This window comes from Prunus avium, chromosome 6 (genome assembly GCF_965620075.1).
Source record: "Prunus avium chromosome 6, drPruAviu1.hap1.1, whole genome shotgun sequence".
Taxonomy (NCBI): domain Eukaryota; kingdom Viridiplantae; phylum Streptophyta; class Magnoliopsida; order Rosales; family Rosaceae; genus Prunus; species Prunus avium.
Genome location: NC_142289.1, coordinates 2,328,635 through 2,345,878, shown reverse-complemented (window position 1 = coordinate 2,345,878; position 17,244 = coordinate 2,328,635). Strand labels below are relative to the sequence as shown.

At 36.7% G+C, this 17,244-nt stretch overlaps 3 protein-coding genes across 4 annotated transcripts; 1 reads left to right on the top strand and 2 right to left on the bottom strand.

Annotated features, from left to right (window-relative positions):
• Positions 1 to 1,437: 1,437 nt before the first annotated feature.
• On the bottom strand, positions 1,438 to 6,291 carry LOC110759647 (putative linoleate 9S-lipoxygenase 5). The gene is made up of 9 exons (XM_021961730.2): positions 5,858 to 6,291; positions 4,561 to 4,850; positions 4,159 to 4,399; positions 3,647 to 3,985; positions 3,448 to 3,533; positions 3,216 to 3,323; positions 2,819 to 3,123; positions 2,462 to 2,725; positions 1,438 to 2,337 (listed from the first exon to the last, which is right to left on the bottom strand). Exons 1-9 carry the CDS (start codon positions 6,219 to 6,221, stop codon positions 1,584 to 1,586), a joined length of 2,751 nt encoding a protein of 916 aa, XP_021817422.2. The 5' UTR covers positions 6,222 to 6,291; the 3' UTR covers positions 1,438 to 1,583.
• A 5,306-nt stretch (positions 6,292 to 11,597) lies between these two features.
• On the top strand, positions 11,598 to 14,710 carry LOC110759716 (vacuole membrane protein KMS1-like). Of its 2 annotated transcripts, none has more exons than XM_088255386.1 (8): positions 11,598 to 11,865; positions 12,298 to 12,497; positions 12,602 to 12,671; positions 12,769 to 13,068; positions 13,381 to 13,538; positions 13,719 to 13,835; positions 13,925 to 14,104; positions 14,227 to 14,710. In XM_088255386.1, the coding sequence occupies exons 1-8, from the start codon at positions 11,814 to 11,816 to the stop codon at positions 14,428 to 14,430; spliced, it is 1,281 nt and encodes a 426-aa protein (XP_088111512.1). In that variant the 5' UTR covers positions 11,598 to 11,813; the 3' UTR covers positions 14,431 to 14,710. The 2 variants fall into 2 exon arrangements, with proteins under 2 accessions (XP_088111512.1, XP_021817511.1); XM_021961819.2 differs by having other exon boundaries at positions 11,599 to 11,865; positions 12,593 to 12,671.
• Positions 14,711 to 14,811: 101 nt separating this feature from the next.
• LOC110759717 (peptidoglycan-binding LysM domain-containing protein) lies at positions 14,812 to 16,116 on the bottom strand. The gene is made up of 2 exons (XM_021961820.2): positions 15,648 to 16,116; positions 14,812 to 15,571 (listed from the first exon to the last, which is right to left on the bottom strand). Exons 1-2 carry the CDS (start codon positions 16,047 to 16,049, stop codon positions 15,176 to 15,178), a joined length of 798 nt encoding a protein of 265 aa, XP_021817512.1. The 5' UTR covers positions 16,050 to 16,116; the 3' UTR covers positions 14,812 to 15,175.
• Positions 16,117 to 17,244: the final 1,128 nt, after the last annotated feature.

Genomic DNA, 17,244 nt, shown 5'->3' with positions numbered 1-17,244 from the left:
GCAACAATCCCATAATAGCAAAATTACACAGAACAAACAAAAATGGAGAACCCCACCCGAAGGCCCAACCCCTACGATACAATCTGTAACTCTTAGGCAGGCGTTGGCGGTGGCACAGGAGGGAGGTGTTGGCGATTGGCGATGTTGGCTCATGGATATTATGAGTAGTGGCAACCATCAAAACAACCTCCTCTCTCTTTGCAGACAACAACTAATTTCAAAAGGGAAAGATAAAACAACCAAATCACCAAAACACACAACACACAACACCATCAAAACAAAACAAAATGGCAATAACCAAATCCTTTTTTCTTTTTTCTTTTTTTATAAATCTCACTCTAAAAAAATCCATCATAAATAATCAATTTCCCCCAATATCTCTGCATCTATCCATGGTGGGCTGCATCTCTCCATCCTAGCTCTTTCTGCATCTATCTACGTCTTCCATTTTCTCCACTGCCCTCCATCATTAATGGGTCGGTTCGATACTAGCCATGGGAGAGGTTGTGGGTTTTTTTGCCCTGTCCATGGTGGAGATTTGGGTTGAGCTTGTTTTTAGTGGGAATTATATGGTTATGGAGATGGAGAAAGAGTGTTGGAGATGGAGAGGATGGAAGATAACGAAGTTGAGAGTTGAAGAGAAGGGGTTGGGGTCTGCAACTCTTAGGTTTTTTAAAGTTTATTTTATTTTATTTAATTATTTTATATAAAATTAATTTTTTGAATTGGGTAGTGGGTGGGTCCTACAGTGGACAAGTCATCAGTTAACGTTTGACCAAACGATCAACTTAACGGAAGACTTAAATTGGTCAAATTTGGAAGCTATTTGGTGTAAATTGATGAAATTGAAACTCAGGGGCCCATATTGAGAATGACCCCAAACCTCCAGGGAGTTTTTTTATGTTAATCCTTTATTTTTATTTATTTATTAATATTATAAATTGAACTTCACAATTTTTTTAATGAATTTTTTTGAGGTAATTTAACATAATGGACGCAACATTGGCTAACGGAGTAAAACACAAGGATTAAATTGGCCAAATTAAAAGCACAGGGATTAAATTTACTAAATATGCAAAACATAGGGACCATTTTAACATTCAAGCCTTAATTTTATGGAAGCAGTTGACTGTTTAAATTTTATATTGTTTTTGCTTATACTTGGTGCTGATTTTCATTTAATTTTTTAACAGATGAGACTGAGGCAACTATTCTATGCACTTGCAGGCATGCTGAGATTGAGATTAGGCGCTTATGCATATTGTCATGGATGATTTCAAGATGCTTTTGCTGCTCCCTCTCAAATATGCTTATTAAAAGTAAGGCTTAAAATTCTAATTTTCATAGTTTCCAATATCTTGGATGAAATGTTGATATTGCATATGCCTAGGCTGTTGCTGCAGAATTTTCTAACCGAAAGGTTTGCAATGAAGCTAATGAACCAACGAAAAGAGTAATTAATATTGTAGGTCATGTTTCTAGCTTATTACACATAAAGAATGCATTATACTAATTAATTATATATAGTACTTGCAACTTGCATTATACTAATTAACTTTATTCTATATACTAGCTTGAGTGGCTTAGATTGAGACACTGTTGGGAATTCCCCTGCCAGTAAGTCCTCCTTCGCTAGTAGGAAACAGCAAAGTGTATGGCACCTTCACCGGTCCAACTCGGTTCTTCAGTTTCTCATCATTGTTCATACTTGTAATCCTGTCCTCAATTTCAGCCAGTTTCTTTCCAAATTTATCAAAGGCTTTCAATGGTTCAGTGTCTGCTGTCCATTCAGGAGTGTCTCTCTGCCCCAAATACACTTCATCAGTAGAATGCCTTGACAGAATTTCAATGAGGGCAATGCCAAGCACTGTCTGCAGCTGAGCAGTAATTGTTTTCAAGAAAACTGTATCGGGGCTGGATTCGAGCTCTTTGTACTCAGGAGTTCCCTTCTCAGGCATGAATTTTCGGCTTAAAGTTGGGCGGTTGGGGAGGTATCCTGCATAAGGGTACTGTCCAAAGTTGACGGCTGCATGGAGAGCAGAAGCAGTCCATATGATGATAGTGCATGTTTCGACTAGGTCTTCGCGAGTCTGCATTTTAGGCCACCAGGGCTCATCTTTTTTGTCACCATGGCCTTCCTCTACAAGCTCCTTCCACCAGGATTGGAGTTCGGTGTCTTTTTGAATTATGTCATCAGTCTTATAGTAGAAAGAGCAATAGTCTTCAACCCAAGTTTTAATTGCAAACCAGATTTCAATCCCATCAACAGCATATGGATAGTCCTCGATCAGTAGGCGAAGACCATGTGGAGAATTTGCATCCTTGACTGCAACTCCTCTGTATTGATCAAAGGCAATGCAATGTAATTAGAATAAGAAATGGATATTTATTACTTATCTTTTGCTCATTTGAGTTACTTGTGCAGAGGCTATTAACTCACTAAGTGTAGATTTTTGTTTACCTCTTGATGAGATCTGCAGGGAGAGCTTGCTCGGTGAAAACCCAATCCTTATAAACCACTGATGACATCTCCATGGCATACCTAGCGGGAAAAACTGTCGTCTCCAGAATGCCGCCAGCATTAATCACGATTTGCCTGGCAAATGCATTTATGTTCATGGTGTCACGGAAGTGAGGATGCAGAAGTTTGTAAATTGGGTGAACCACGCTTAGCTGCCTGTTTGTAGTTATTACAACTGGCTCACACGCTGCATGGGTGTTCAACCTGTGGCCAAAAGATAAAAGGATTATCAGAAACCCAATTCAAAGTATATGATGAATTCATTTTCTAAGATTTCTTTCTTTGAAAGATTAGTACCAGTGACTGATAAGTTGATGAACTCCAGAGTCATTTACAGCCACATAAGCTTTAGCCAGTTGCCATATGGAGCCTTCCACACCCTCTTCAGCTGGTGTATATACTTTACTAATGAGACCAAATTGATCTCCATCAGGATGAGGCAAGCTTAATTCAATCACCAATGGCTTCAAAGTTCCATCACTTTTCAAGAAAAGGATTGTTCTGCTAGCATAGATCTTGTTGGAAGTTGAGTTTATCCGCCTCAGGTACGGCATCAATGCATCATGATGATCCAATATGAATAACTTGTTCTGCTTGAGTGCCTATCCAACCAAATTCATTTTCATCATTATGAAATGATATAAACTCAAACGTAAGCTAATACAATGTAAAGGAAGCAAATCCAAGATATTACCTCATACACTGTTAGTCCATCCAAGTTGTTCCCTATATCCTGTTCTGTTATTCTACTGCTTTGATCTCCATAAACTTTTGGGTCTAGTTTGCTTGCTGGTGGAAATTCCTGCAGTTCAGTTAGAAGCAAATGTGATTAAAGATGAATAAAATGGACCCTCGAAGGTTTTGTTTGTTTTCATCCATTATCATTGGAAAACATCACACACACAAAATGTTGTGAAGATTATTACTTGGAGAAGACTAATGTTGACAGGGTTCACTCCAGCCAGCATTTCTCTGCCAAATTCTTCATCAGTCCTCCAAGCAGACTTATCCTCTGCTCCAAATCATTAAAACATCACAATTAGATAAAAGGAGATAGTACATGATATCATAGGCTATTGCTTAAAGCCTCTAAATTCAGAATTTCTCATTGGTGGAACCATATACCTTCGATCACTTGAGGCATGGGGAATCTGAGCAATTGTGCACCGTCAGTTCGGAAAATTTCCTTGAGCATCTCTGCAGGGATGTTGTCTCCGATATCCTTCAATAAACCTTCAGGCAATGGAATGCCTCCTATATAGAGTTTAAGCACATCTTCAAAGCTGTCAAACTCGCTAGGAGTCTTATCAAACAGGGCTTCTAGCTCTGGTCTAATGAATTGAACTATGGATTTCAGTGCATAAGCCAGAAAGTCTGACAACTTCAAGTGTCCAAATCGTTCATCTCTTGGCACATAAACGTTTAAGCTCATAAGAAGCGGAATCCTACTCTCGCTGTTAGGATCTGTTAGAATAAGATCAGAAAAATCTTAGTGATAATTACAACATCAGTTAATTAAAATCCAAATTAGTATATCAACTTTTAATGTAAAACAATACAAAATATGATCCCTCTTGTGACTGCTAATAAATGATTTGAGGAACAAAAAATTACACAAAGATATTTAAATGGCTAACCTGTCTTCGTTGGTGGTCTGCCAGTTCTTCCCCTGCGAGGGTAAGGGTAATCGCTAGACCCTCCCAGAGTTGGTCGGGCATATTTGGAACCCTTATCAGGGTTTCCTAGATCATTGTAGTAAGCATAGTCATATACCCTGTCCCATTCCTGGAGCTCTCCCTTTCCATCTCCTCTCAAGTGTACTAGTTCTTCTTCTCTGTATTTTCGCAGTGGCAACGGTGTTTCACTTGGGAGAAATGTCTGCACAAACATATAGAAGGCTTGAATGTTAGTCTTTAACTTAAGATACAAGCCACAAATATTCTCATAATATACTAGGCTTGCACTTAGAATTTAAAACTTCCATCAGCTACAACAAAAACTACAGCAGATTGTAATGGATTGTGTGAATCATTCGTTACCTTGTTAACGAAGAAAACACGGTCTTTCGTGTATTTTTCTGCAGGGTACACCCATGAGTTGCAAACAAAGTGGACCCGGCCCTCATGAGGAACATCTTCAAGGGTGATAGTCTTAAGGAAGAACTCACTGTGATGATTGTTTTTTATCAAGATGGCTCCTGGAACTCCTATTTCCTCTTCCCAGTCAAAGGTAACCTTGAATGCAGAATCTCCTACTGTTAATGGAGTGATTGTGGTGATCCAGTCTTCCAGATATGCTGGCTCTCCAAGTTTCCCCTTAAACCCGTTTTCTACAAAAACACATTTCTCCAAGTTCAGAAAATAATTCCATATCTAGTACCCCATAAACTAATCAATTAATATTTCCAATAGAATAAAGTTCATCCGAAATTTTGTTCTAAACACCTCAAATCAGGTCTTAGTTGGAGCCATTTTATGCGAGTTGTTATAATTTTCAATGCATGTTCAAAATTTTATTAGGAACAGAACCTGCAGCTGTTTCTTCAGAATATTCAAAGGAAAACCAAAAATAATTGGATCTGAGTAAAAAACCATAATCAGAAAAAGGCTTAAAAGCTATGCCAACAGCCAACAGCCAACTGCATGGAGCTTCAGTTAACTGGTAGCTAGACTGGTAGTTGGCGTTCACAGATAAGAATAAGATTAGCTCTCCTGTCTAATCACTTCATGACATGACCACCATGATTTAAAAATCATTTCCATATCTTTCAAAAGCTTAATTATGCCACTTTTTTAATACTAAACTGGTTTTTTAATCAAATTTTTTGTTACCAGAATCACTTGCATACATACAGGGCAGAAACAATGTTGGGGCACCTTCAATCACAACGAGAGAGAGTTGGAAGGGGTAAGCTTAAGACCAATAAATTCTAAATGCCTCATGACTGGACCCAAAAATAAAAAATAAAAAATAAAATAAATAAAATAGATTAATTGACCCAGGTGCCCCTTGAATTGTCAAAAAGCTGTTTCCATTGCCTGCCTATATCAGACTTGCATTCAAAATCTGACTTATTGGACCTAAAAGGCAGGTGTGCATTAAATAAGAAAACAGATTAATGACATAATCTGTAACCCAACTAATCCACCAAGGAAAGAGATATAGTTGTTGGTTCATCTTCTTAATCTTGTCATAATTGCTTCAAAGAAAAAGAATTACAAGGAAATGAAACAAGAGCAAAACTCAAATTGGTTTCATGTCATGCATATTCAATCAATGAAGCCATAAAAGCTATACATTTTTAATGAAAATTAAAGAGAGAAAAAAAAAACTCACCAGAGTCTCCATGATCAGCACTGATGAGCTGCAGAGAAACCCTTTGGCCTACCAGTTCATGCACACGATCAAGAACAGAAGCGTTGAAGTCATTGAAATCCAACACATTTTTCTTCATCAAAACCACACTCCCTTTGATCTTCCTACTGTTTTTCCCATTCTGCTCCTGGCCTGTGATTTTGTCAAAGAGGTTGTGCAACATTTTGTTCGGCTTTCCAAGAAGTAAGCAAAGAATCTTATGATCTTTTTTTCGAGAAAAAAGTAGCTGTTGTTGGTGAAATGAATTGATAGTTGGTATGGATGAGTGCAACAGGGAGTTGTGGTGGTATTTATAGGGAGAAAGTGAGCAATATTGCAACTCCATTCTGAGAAGCTTCAGAATAATAATCAGTTCATGTGTTCAATTTCATTTCATATATGGGCACGTTCATTTAATTGTCTTACTTTTTCTTTAAAAAAATATATGATTTGGTTCCAAGTCAGCAGTCTCTTCTCTGGAAAAAGTCTTCCATGACCTTTATCTAAGGATATTATTTGTAGGGCTGTATATTTCTAGGGATGGCTTGCAGTGGGCGTAACTAGGAATTCTCTCAAGGAGGATCAATACATAATATTTTTTTTTATATGTTATAATTTAATGTCATCTTCTAAAATCATAACCGCATCGCACGATGAATTACTCATAAATAATTTGACATGAATCAAATCATAATGCATTGCTCAAAAGAGAACTAAATAGCTAATATTGGGAGATTTACTTGACTAATGGCCGATTCAATAACAAAAAATAGAAGAGAACTCAATAAATGAAAGAATAGAAAGATTGAAGTTAGAAAGGAAAAATGGAGTAATAATGAAAGGCATAATCACAGGGGAAAGATCAATTGACTAGAGTTAGAAAGTTACAAGGGTAATTGATCTAGAAAGTTAGAAGGGTCAGCTATAAATTTTTTTTTTTAAAAAAAAACTCAAGAAAATTAAATAGGGGGTTTCACTAAAACACCCAAAATGGGGGCTGAAATTATAAAAAAAACCCAACACCCAAAACACTTTATAAACACACCCAAAACCCATCATTACACACACTCAAAACCCATTTATAAACACACCCAAAAAATATACAATTGTTGATTTTGGGGTTGATTTTGGGTGTGTTTCTATGTTTAAATAGTGTGTGGGTTTTTTTATAAATACATGCCTAGAATTGAGTTTATTTATAATAATCTAAATTAAATATAACACATAACAAATGCATTTGTTGCATAATTTGGAGGAGCCTAAGCTAACCCTTGTTGGCCTTAGCTCCCTCCGCCATTGATGGCTTCGTGATGGTGACCAAGGGGAGCATAATGCAAATTAACCCATACTTATCCCTTTAAGATTAACCCTTTGTTTATAGAAATTCTATATGCATCACGTTTGTTCTTTACTAAAATACGGATTCTGTGTTAAGATATATAATCAATGGTGTAGCTATAGTATATGTTGATACGTTTCACATGTTCTCGGTAATAATATTAATATTTTAATAAAGAACGGACGTCATGTTCTCGGGTCTTTTCCATTTGGGAATAATTTGTTTATTCTTATGTTCAAGATCAAATTCCAAAAGACTTTGTTTGTGGTTTAGTGGGATTAGTTTAATCACAACACAAAACAGACATCCACATTGTTTTCAATGAAAACTATGTGTGAATCGAATCGATGCGTACGTGATCCGTGTGTAGCTCAGATCTAGTAGTTTAATGTTAATACATAACAATTATACTAATTAACAACCCTTGCGTGAAATACACACTAATTATTAGTCTATCTTAATCTTTATCACACAAGCCTAAAATAATCCCAGTTATCAAACCTTCCGTATTGTGTAAAGCATGCCTACTTTGACGAAAATGGTTTAGGGTTTTGTTAAGAGACGGAAATTTGGGACAACAAAATTATTGGGATAAAAAAATTAGTAGTATTATCCTTCATTTTAACATGTAAGGTTAAATGGCGCATTAGTGCAATTACCAAACATGAACGTTGAGAAAATTGGGGGAAAAAAAAAATAGAGTGTGATCTTATCATTTGAACATTAAAATAGTTGTTATCTCACCTCATTAATCTGAACCTGGCAGGTAACAATAGCTTTTTTCTAATCAGCTGCTAATGTGTAATTCCATGAATTTTCGTCTCCTACTATTTGGAATTAGTCTTCTAATTACTTTCACATTGAAGATTGAACATAAGATTTAATGGCTTAGGTACACAATGCCGTGAGTATTAGGTTAACTGATTAATTATTAATTTGCCAACTGTGAAAGCAAAAACACTAATATGAGGGATTGAACTTTAATTAAGAAAAAAAAACCACTTCACATGCAAGAAAAATTCTCTGCAAAAACCACAGTCGCAGAGAAAGGAAAGCTAGCAGTTTGGTGCTGTACCCAAAATTAGAAGACGTATACGTAACGTGGGGTTACAATTTGAATTAATTTGCACCATTTCCTCTCATGTGAATTGACATTTATCGTGAACAATTGAAGCACTTCATACCTAACTATATTACCATCCATTAATTGAGCATGCAATGAATTAGATTTCAAATTTATAGTTGCACCATTATAATCAAGTAGATTGTCCCACAATGTTTTGAAGAACCTAAAGTTGGATTACCCCGATCAAATTGTGAAGAGATCAACCGAAAGCTTAGATTATTAGGTGGATAAATATTGATACTAATTATTATTAGGTCGAGAATGCAAGCTAACTTAGATTAGGGTTGAAATTAACCAACAAAATTTGATCAAATTTTACAATTGTGACCAAGTCTATAGTCCATGCGAGTCACCAATTTGGTTTTGATTTGAACAATTTGGATAAGTACTATACTAGTTTACAGAGATATTAGGGGTCCTTCAATTTCAAATGGGCTACGTTTTATTTTTAATTTTTAATTTCCCAATTTGTACAAGGAGATTTTTTTTTTTTACACAACAACAATAATATTTTATTAATGAGGAAAATGAGTAACAAGTACAAAAAAACAAAAATATGTTCTAGAGGATTAGGCGAGTACTCTACACCAAACGAAGTGTAGTGGTCATTGGTGTACCAAAGTAGCCTACTTTCTCAACCACGAACGAAAAAAGGAACCTTGTCTCCAGGGCATGTCCTGAGATTTTGAGGGCCCTGTGCAAAACTTAAACAAAAGCCCTCACATCATCTAATATGAAAATATTTATGATAAAAGAAATTTGCCATGACTTAATACCATAAGATAATTTTTTTAATAACTAAAATTCATCTTCGATTAGCATGCAATGACAAATATAAATCAAATTCACAAAAATTTTAATGTTTCAATTTGAGAAAAAAGGAAGAGGAAGAAGACATGAACTTTTTTTGTTTTGTTTTGAGTGGGTGAAAACATACACTACAAAAAAAATTTGGTTGATTGGAGAAAGCTTGTATATATTGCTTTCCTCTTCTTTGGTGTGTTTCCTTATTTTTGTTTTTTTAACATGTTTTTCCTTTTTTTTTCTTGTTAACAAAAATAGAAGAAATGTAAATACAACTACTTGAATGACACAAGACTGACTCAAATTTGACTTGCCTACTAAAATCAAGGTGTTGATTTCCAACTCAACCAAATAGTTGCTTGTGTTATTGGGATGCATGCTCAAGTATATATATATATATATAATATACACATAAAAAAATTTCGAGGCTCTTACAAATCGGGGCCCCTATAATGTGGCACCACTTGCACACCCTTAAAGCCGCCCCTGCTTATCTCCGATAGAGTCACAATGACAATTTGGATCAATAGAATAGAGGCTGCTAAAACAAGGATGGGTCTAAAATCTACACAAAAGTAAGCTCTAAATAAAATAAAATATGTTTTTAGTCCAAGTAATAGGTAACGTCATTAAACATTCTTTAATTCCATTTTATATTTAAGAACGAGGAATAAATATATGCTAAAGAAGGACCATATCTTTCATGTCACTGAATGTGACATCCACCAATCAAACGGTCAATGAGAAAAGTTAGATTGATAGATAAGATAGTCATGTGACCAATAATATTAAATTGAATTGAATTGAATGGAATGGAATTGGTATTAGGCTATTAGCATACGCATGGATGGACCCTCATAAGGCTAGACATGGGTAAAAGGAAAAATAATAAACAAATCTCATACTTGCCATTCGTATGGATCTTTGACTTTAATAAATTCGTTTGTTTTATTCAATAACTATTTTGTACAACTTTACGTATATTGTATACAACAACGCATATCGCATCGATGTACGTACAATTTGTTACATGTACTTTGTACATACCAAATTATACAAGTAACATCATTCATGCAAATTTGCAAGTCAAAAGCGTTGTTGAAAAAGTTGGTTAAGGTTGGGCTATGACTCTCATGAGGAGGGAAGAAGTTCCTTGCAAAGTGGCAACATGATAAGCTTCTTTGACTCCCAAAAGCCTTGAAAAAAGAAAAATACGATGACTCCTTGGACAAGTCATAAGGTTAGTGGTGGTGGAGGGGGGATTCTTTTATTTCTTATATTCCATTCTATGTCTTTGCTTTTTATTTCACAATATAAAAATAAAAAATTCCTTGTTTCCAGTGGTGGGCTTAAAAGCCCAAATTGAGCCCACTTTCAAGGCACGTGAAAAGTGAAAGAACCCATATCTCAGACAAAAAGCACCTCTCTAAAGTAAAACTGAGCGATTGAAATGAAAGCATAGTTGAATTATTAAAAGTCAATAGTGTCATTACTTTTTTTTTAGAGTAATTCTTGCATGTTCCAGGTACACTATGTGGCTGGTGTACCATCTAATACAGATGTAACATATGAAAATATTATCTAGTATTATCCTATGTGTATTGGATGGTATACCAATGATGTGGTGTACCCATTCAAAAATTTCTCTTTTTTAGCCCTAACTTTGAGAAGTTGGTTTTGGGCTAATGTTTAAAACTTTGATATTTGGTGACCAAAAAAGAGTGGGCTGCTGGACTTGATCAAATCGGTTTTTAATTGAATTCGTTGATTCTGCGGTTTTTATGCCAACCCCTATTTCAAAGTGCCTCACCCAATTTTTATTTAATTTTTGTTTTAAGCATTATAAATTAAACTGGATTAACAAACAAGAGAACAGTTACCTTTTTTTTATTATTAACGAATCTCTGTCCGGTTTACAATTTTATTTCAATAGCTAGCCATGTCATGTCAAGTCATGTGTGGCTGAAATTAGAGTTGATGGGTCATTGCCAGGGTAGGAATATGTGTATGATATTGGTGCTGGTGTTTTACTGCTACAGAGTATATATTATTTATACAGGTGGAGAGGAATAGGTAAAAATGGTATGGAATTTAATACATACAAAAGTTAATGCATCTTTTCTTTTGGTAAGTGAGCAAAAAATGCATCTTCCTAGATTAGGTTGTAAAGGAGGGTTGCACAGTGTGCACGTCCTCTTACACCCGAGTTTGATCCTCCTTACACTGCCTAGATTAGTTTAAAATCTCGCATTGTAAAGAAGGGTCTCACTTGGGCTGAGGTCTAGTTGGGTTTGGGTCTAACCGAACTGGCCCAACCCGACTCATTTTTGCAACCTATCCGACTGAGTAAACGACTATCCATGTCAGCACAACGGAAGAAACTGAATTCGACCCAAGTCAAGCCTACACTTTACGTGGCACTTACTAAAACCATCATGATTAGAGGAGCTTATCGTGGTCTCCGTTGCACACTATCATTTTCTCCCAAGTCTCCAACGAACGACCCGCTTCTCTCTCTCTCTGAGACTGAGCGTTACCACGCAAACCGTACTCTCTCCGTCCCAGCCCGGTTCCAATTTTCGCGCTCTTCGTATTCTCTCTCTATGAACCCTAAGCTTCAATCCTGAATCCAAAATCACGCGCATAGATTCAGTTTTTAGAGTTTCTGAATGGATCTCTCCGATGCCCCCTCGTCAAATTCCATGGACGCCTCCATCTCCGGTGAGTAACTTTTTACGCAGCTTCTTCAATTGATTTCAAATTTTCTCTATAATTATACAATCGCATTTCGCGGGCTTGTGTATTTGAATTGTTGCAAGCAAAAGTAATTTTTAATAAAACAAATCTGTTTTTCATATTTTGTTTTTACTCAGCTGAGCTAAACGTGAAGGGCCGAATCAAATGGAAACAAAAGGTTTCAAAATTTTGGCCTTTTGTGTTTCAAATAAGAATAAAAATCGAACCGTTATTGGGTAGGCATATGGAATGGAAGAATTTGTGTAACTGACGTTGAATCTGCCGTATATAATTGTTTAAAAAAATTCCAATATAGGAAATTAGTTGCATTTTTGTTCTTTTTGCAGATTAGATATCTTAATGTTCCATGTAAGTTGTACTTAGCAGAGCGTATGTTCTAATCTTTTAATTGCTCAGGACTGCGTGTGAAGCAGCACCGGGAACTAGAAAGCTTAACACTTACAGCGCAGCCATTAAAGACATTAAAGTATTTCATGTTGGGTTTTGGCCAATGCCTTCGACAATTTATGGCAAAAGGTGGTTGGCTTGTGCTTCTATTTATTTTAGCAGGAGGTATAGGAATGCTTACTATAACTATTGGTGGACCTCAAGAAGAGGTATTTTTATGCCCATTATTTATTTAATTGAATTGCATTTTTATGCCCACTTTTGGACTTTCCTTTATTGATTTTATAAATTAATCATACTGCAGCATATTCAGGAGCTTGTTCGTTATCTCCAATTCGGACTCTGGTGGCTGGCTCTTGGTGTAGCATCATCAATTGGCCTTGGTAAGCAATAGCATGAAATTTTGATTTTCTGGTGGATAGAGTTGACCTGTTTTCGACAACACTCGGAATGATTTTATTATATTGTTCTTCTATGCAGGATCTGGTTTGCACACTTTTGTGCTATATTTAGGGCCTCATATAGCTCTGTTTACTATGAAGGCAGTGCAGTGTGGCAGAGTTGACATAAAAAGTGCCCCATATGACACCATTCAATTGAAAAGTAGTCCTTCATGGCTGGACAGAGACTGCTCTGAATTTGGGGACCCCATATTTTTATCGCAGCACGGTTCAAGGGTTCCACTTAGCACCATATTGCCTCAGGTTCAGTTAGAGGCTATTCTATGGGGAATCGGAACTGCACTGGGAGAGCTTCCTCCTTATTTCATATCAAGAGCTGGTAACTACAAAACAAGAAACTATCTTCTTGTACTCACTATCTCGATACTCTGCAATCTTCATAGTAAACAATTTCTAGGCAGGAACAGCCTGTTAGAAAAACTTCAGCTAGTCTAACTTATCCATGCACTTGTGTTTGTATGTGCTCGCATGTTCATCTTTTACTTATTTCATGGCCCTTTGTAAGTCGGGAGTATATCTGGATTCTTTAACCTGACTACATAGTGTAAGGGTGAGTGAGTTGCCTATGTTGAACAACTAATTTCTCCCTGAACGAATTTCTGAATCTCTTCTAATCTATGATTATGTGCAGCTCGTATATCTGGCGAAAAATTGGAAGTCATGAAAGACTTGGATTCTTCTTCAACTGAAGATAGTGGAATTGTAGCTAATAGTCTGAACCGGATCAAATTATGGCTTCTTTCTCATACACAATATCTGAACTTTTTAACTATATTAGTTCTTGCTTCGGTAATTTTTCTTCCTCTCTTCTAGCAAAACTTTTCTAATATGTCATTGCCCGAAATGAGGGTTTGGAGATGTATTTTGGATACCCCTTTTCCCTAAGGCTAATTGTACTCCCTCTCAGCACGTTCTGTACTTAGTTCCCTTTTGGGACCTCCTGATGTGTTTATCCGAAATAATTTTCAGGTGCCCAACCCTCTATTTGACCTTGCCGGTATAATGTGTGGACAATTTGGCATTCCATTTTGGACGTTCTTCCTATCAACATTGATTGGAAAGGCATTTATCAAGACTCACATACAGGTTTGTTGCCTTGTAAGATATTTCAACATTTTGAAGCTTCATACTGTCTGCTCATTTCACAAACGGTTTATGTTGCCCCGTAATTGCAGACACTTTTCATCATCTCAGTTTGCAACAATCAACTTCTGGACTTGGTAGAAAATAAATTGATTTGGGCGTTCAGCTTTGTCCCTGGATTTGGTTTGGTTGTGCCCGACCTCGTCGCCAAATTACATACTGTGAAAGACAAGTATATGCATGCCTCTCCTCCAGTGCCCTCAAACAGCAAGGTAGTGTTTTCTGTGTTATGGCTTGAGTATCTATATGTTATGTATAAGTTAATATTACAAGTGTTTGAGCCTATTTGGAGTGTTTCATATAAGATATACTTTTCTCCATTTTCTGCTTTCAGGAGAAAAAGTGGGACTTATCATTTAGTTCGATTTGGAACACTGTTGTGTGGCTCATGCTCATGAACTTTTTCATCAAGATTGTCACAGCAACTGCGCAAAGCGTTCTCAAGGAAGAACATGAAAAGGAGTTGACTGCATTGTCGAACAAGCCGCATACATCAGAACAAAAAAATAATGGGTGTTGCAGCCAAGCATCCGATTGAATTTTCCGAAGGTCATTCGGATTTGATTAATTTTCTTTTCTAATATTCAAAGTTTTGGAATTTAGTGGCAGAAATTTTTTTGTATCTGCCAGCCATGATTGTTTCGCCCAAAGCTTGAACCTACTTATCTCTGTTTCAGTTTGTACATAAAACAACCATGCCATGAAGCATAAGTTAACCCGTAGAAGTATCTACATGTCTTGTAGGGGATCCTATTTGTACCATTATATCACCCTCCTGGGAAATTCAGTGGAATAAAATTCATCTAGATATCAGTGTATTTTAGACTAGTACATGACTGGGGAATGATGTTCCTGTGCTCCAGCTGCATCCAAAGAGAATTTTGGCCATTTCTTGAACTTTCAATGTAGAAATTCAACGTTCAAGTAAAAACTAATTAAGATTCTCCATTCAAATTCAGATAGCATGTAACGCAATATTAACACTTTTGACACTGGGGACTTAACACTAAAACAATTACAAAGCACAAGTAGGTAGGTGGTAGGCTTTATTTTACAATTGCAAATCATAAGACTCCATACACATTTTGGTCCATTGGTTGATGATGAAATGAGCATCATAAACTGGAAAACAATATAAATCTAAACACTTTCTTTTATAGATATCATCAAATCTCCCAAAACCAGTGGCTAGTGAGGCTTGCAATGCTTCAAGACTAGGGTTTGCCTTGGAGACCCTCCTTGGGTATTTAATTTTCATGGTTTCCAAAGTAGAAATTACTGTATCAAGCAAAGCCCAGGTGGGTTTCCCATCTGAGGTCCTGGGAGAACTGAGAGATTGCAGCTCTTGGATCACCATCAGCAATGGTCAAGTAGTAGTGAGCAGTGGCATCATCAACTTGCATGCTTCTCTTCAGTGACTCAATCACCCTCTTCTTACTCTGCAAATCAGTTGCAGAGCAAGAAGACGTGCTTGAGCTGCCATTGCTGGTCGTTTTCTGGAGCTCAGGGCCGCCTTCCAAATACAGCACAGCTACTTCTCTCTTAGCACAAGTATCCACTTCAACATAGCAAGTAGCCTGCAAAAGCATCTCCGGATTGCTTATCGGGATCAGCAATCTCTCACGAGAGTATATTCCGTGCTCGCTCATCGTGTTGTTTAAACGCTTTATGTCCATCACCTGATCACCATTCACCACAAAACATTTTAATTAAAATCTTGACTTTTTTATTTTCTCGGCGACCAAACACATATACCTGAACAGAATACTTGACGGCGAGACTGGCGATGCTGTCGCCACGGACAATCCGGTGCGAGATGGCGAATTTTCCGAGAGAATTGTCTCTCCAGAAGTTTCCAGACGCTGGCTTTCCGATGATATGCTTCAGATTCCAAGGGGCTTTGAAGGCTCTGGTGACGATCTCCTGATCGGAGGCAACCGAGTTCCAGACTCGGCAGACGCAGCTGGAGCGAGCAAGGTCGGGAATCGGGAGCTTCTCGAAGATGAGGCGGAGGGTGTCGCAGCAAGTCAAGGCCGAGAAGTGAGAGTTCATCGGAGATATGGTGGAGTCGGAGAAGTCTAGGATTTCAGTGGTGGTGGTGGGGTTGAGAGGGTTGAGGATGTCGTCGTCGTTTTCTTCGTCCCCGCAGCAACCCATTGTCGTTTAAATACTGAGAGTAGATGCTGGGGTTCTTTTGTAGCTAACGAACTAACAATCAACGACGTGCACTAAAATTTCAGACAAGTTTTGAGTTGTTGGACTGTTGGGTTTAGCCATTTCCCTTTGTTGGGCCACGTAGACAGTGTGGCCCGCATTTTAGGGCCCACAACATAGAAGCCCTTCTTGTACTAAAATACAAAAGAAAATGTGAAAATATTTTTGGGTGGTTCTTTATTTTAAATAAAGATCCCAACCATTAATTTTCCAATCCTATTTATATGGACTAGCCTCTTTGCACGCACTTCCGTGCCTGCAAGAGGCTTTTTTTTGAGATTTTCTATTTAAACCCCGCACTTCTCTTTGTTCACCCCAATACTTAAATCATTAAGCTGTAAGTTTTATTATTGTGTAAAAAGACAAAAAAGGTCATCCAACTTAATAATTAACTCTAGTATATCCATACACACACCCCAACTTCTTGTTTACAAACTCACTCTCTCTCTCTCTCTCTCTCAACAATACCTAAGGGTTTGGGGTTCCATATGTTTGTGTTTTTTTTTCTGCTGGGAACAAAGAAAATTGTGGGGTTTAAATAGAAAATCTCTTTTATTTCTCATTTTTTCAGTTTGGAGTGTATTTAAGGGTAGTTTGGGAAGACACTGGGGTTTTCTTAGAAATTATGAAAATTTCAATTAAAAAATGGGGTGAACTTAGAACATGGGGTGAACTAAGAGAAGTGTGGGGTTTAAATAGAAAATCTTTTTTTTTTTTAAAGTTTAAATTTATTTTAGAATTAAAAAAGATAATGGGTAGTTATGTTCCATAAAAATAGGATTCATTATCTGATTTTTCTTTTAATTTTAATTTTTTAAAATATGAAAACGTGTGAATTTACCATATTATCCTCATTTAATTAATAATTTCAATTCTTAATGTTTGCATTAACCAAGGGCATTTTCTGGTATTTTGAATGTGTCACCATTCTTTGTCTTTTGCTTTATATATACTAGCCTCTCCGCACGCGCTTCCGCGCTTGCAAGAGGCTTTTTTTTAAAATATTTTATTTTATGTTAGAATTAAAAAAGATAATGGGTAGTTGTGTTCCATAAAAATAGGATTCATTATTTGATTTTTCTTTTAATTGTTTTTTTAAATATGAAAAGTGTGAATTTACCATATTATCCTCATTTAA

Coding starts and splice junctions, on each gene's coding strand:
- LOC110759716 (XM_021961819.2), top strand. CDS start 11,814: ATGGATCTCTCCGATGCCCCCTCGTCAAATTCCATGGACGCCTCCATC. Junction 13,069..13,380: donor TTATTTCATATCAAGAGCTG/GTAACTACAAAA, acceptor GATTATGTGCAG/CTCGTATATCTGGCGAAAAA. Junction 13,539..13,718: donor CTATATTAGTTCTTGCTTCG/GTAATTTTTCTT, acceptor AATAATTTTCAG/GTGCCCAACCCTCTATTTGA.
- LOC110759717 (XM_021961820.2), bottom strand. CDS start 16,049: ATGGGTTGCTGCGGGGACGAAGAAAACGACGACGACATCCTCAACCCT. Junction 15,572..15,647: donor CCGTCAAGTATTCTGTTCAG/GTATATGTGTTT, acceptor AATGGTGATCAG/GTGATGGACATAAAGCGTTT.
- LOC110759647 (XM_021961730.2), bottom strand. CDS start 6,221: ATGGAGTTGCAATATTGCTCACTTTCTCCCTATAAATACCACCACAAC. Junction 4,400..4,560: donor GTGTTTTCTTCGTTAACAAG/GTAACGAATGAT, acceptor ATGTTTGTGCAG/ACATTTCTCCCAAGTGAAAC. Junction 3,124..3,215: donor ATGGACTAACAGTGTATGAG/GTAATATCTTGG, acceptor TTGGTTGGATAG/GCACTCAAGCAGAACAAGTT.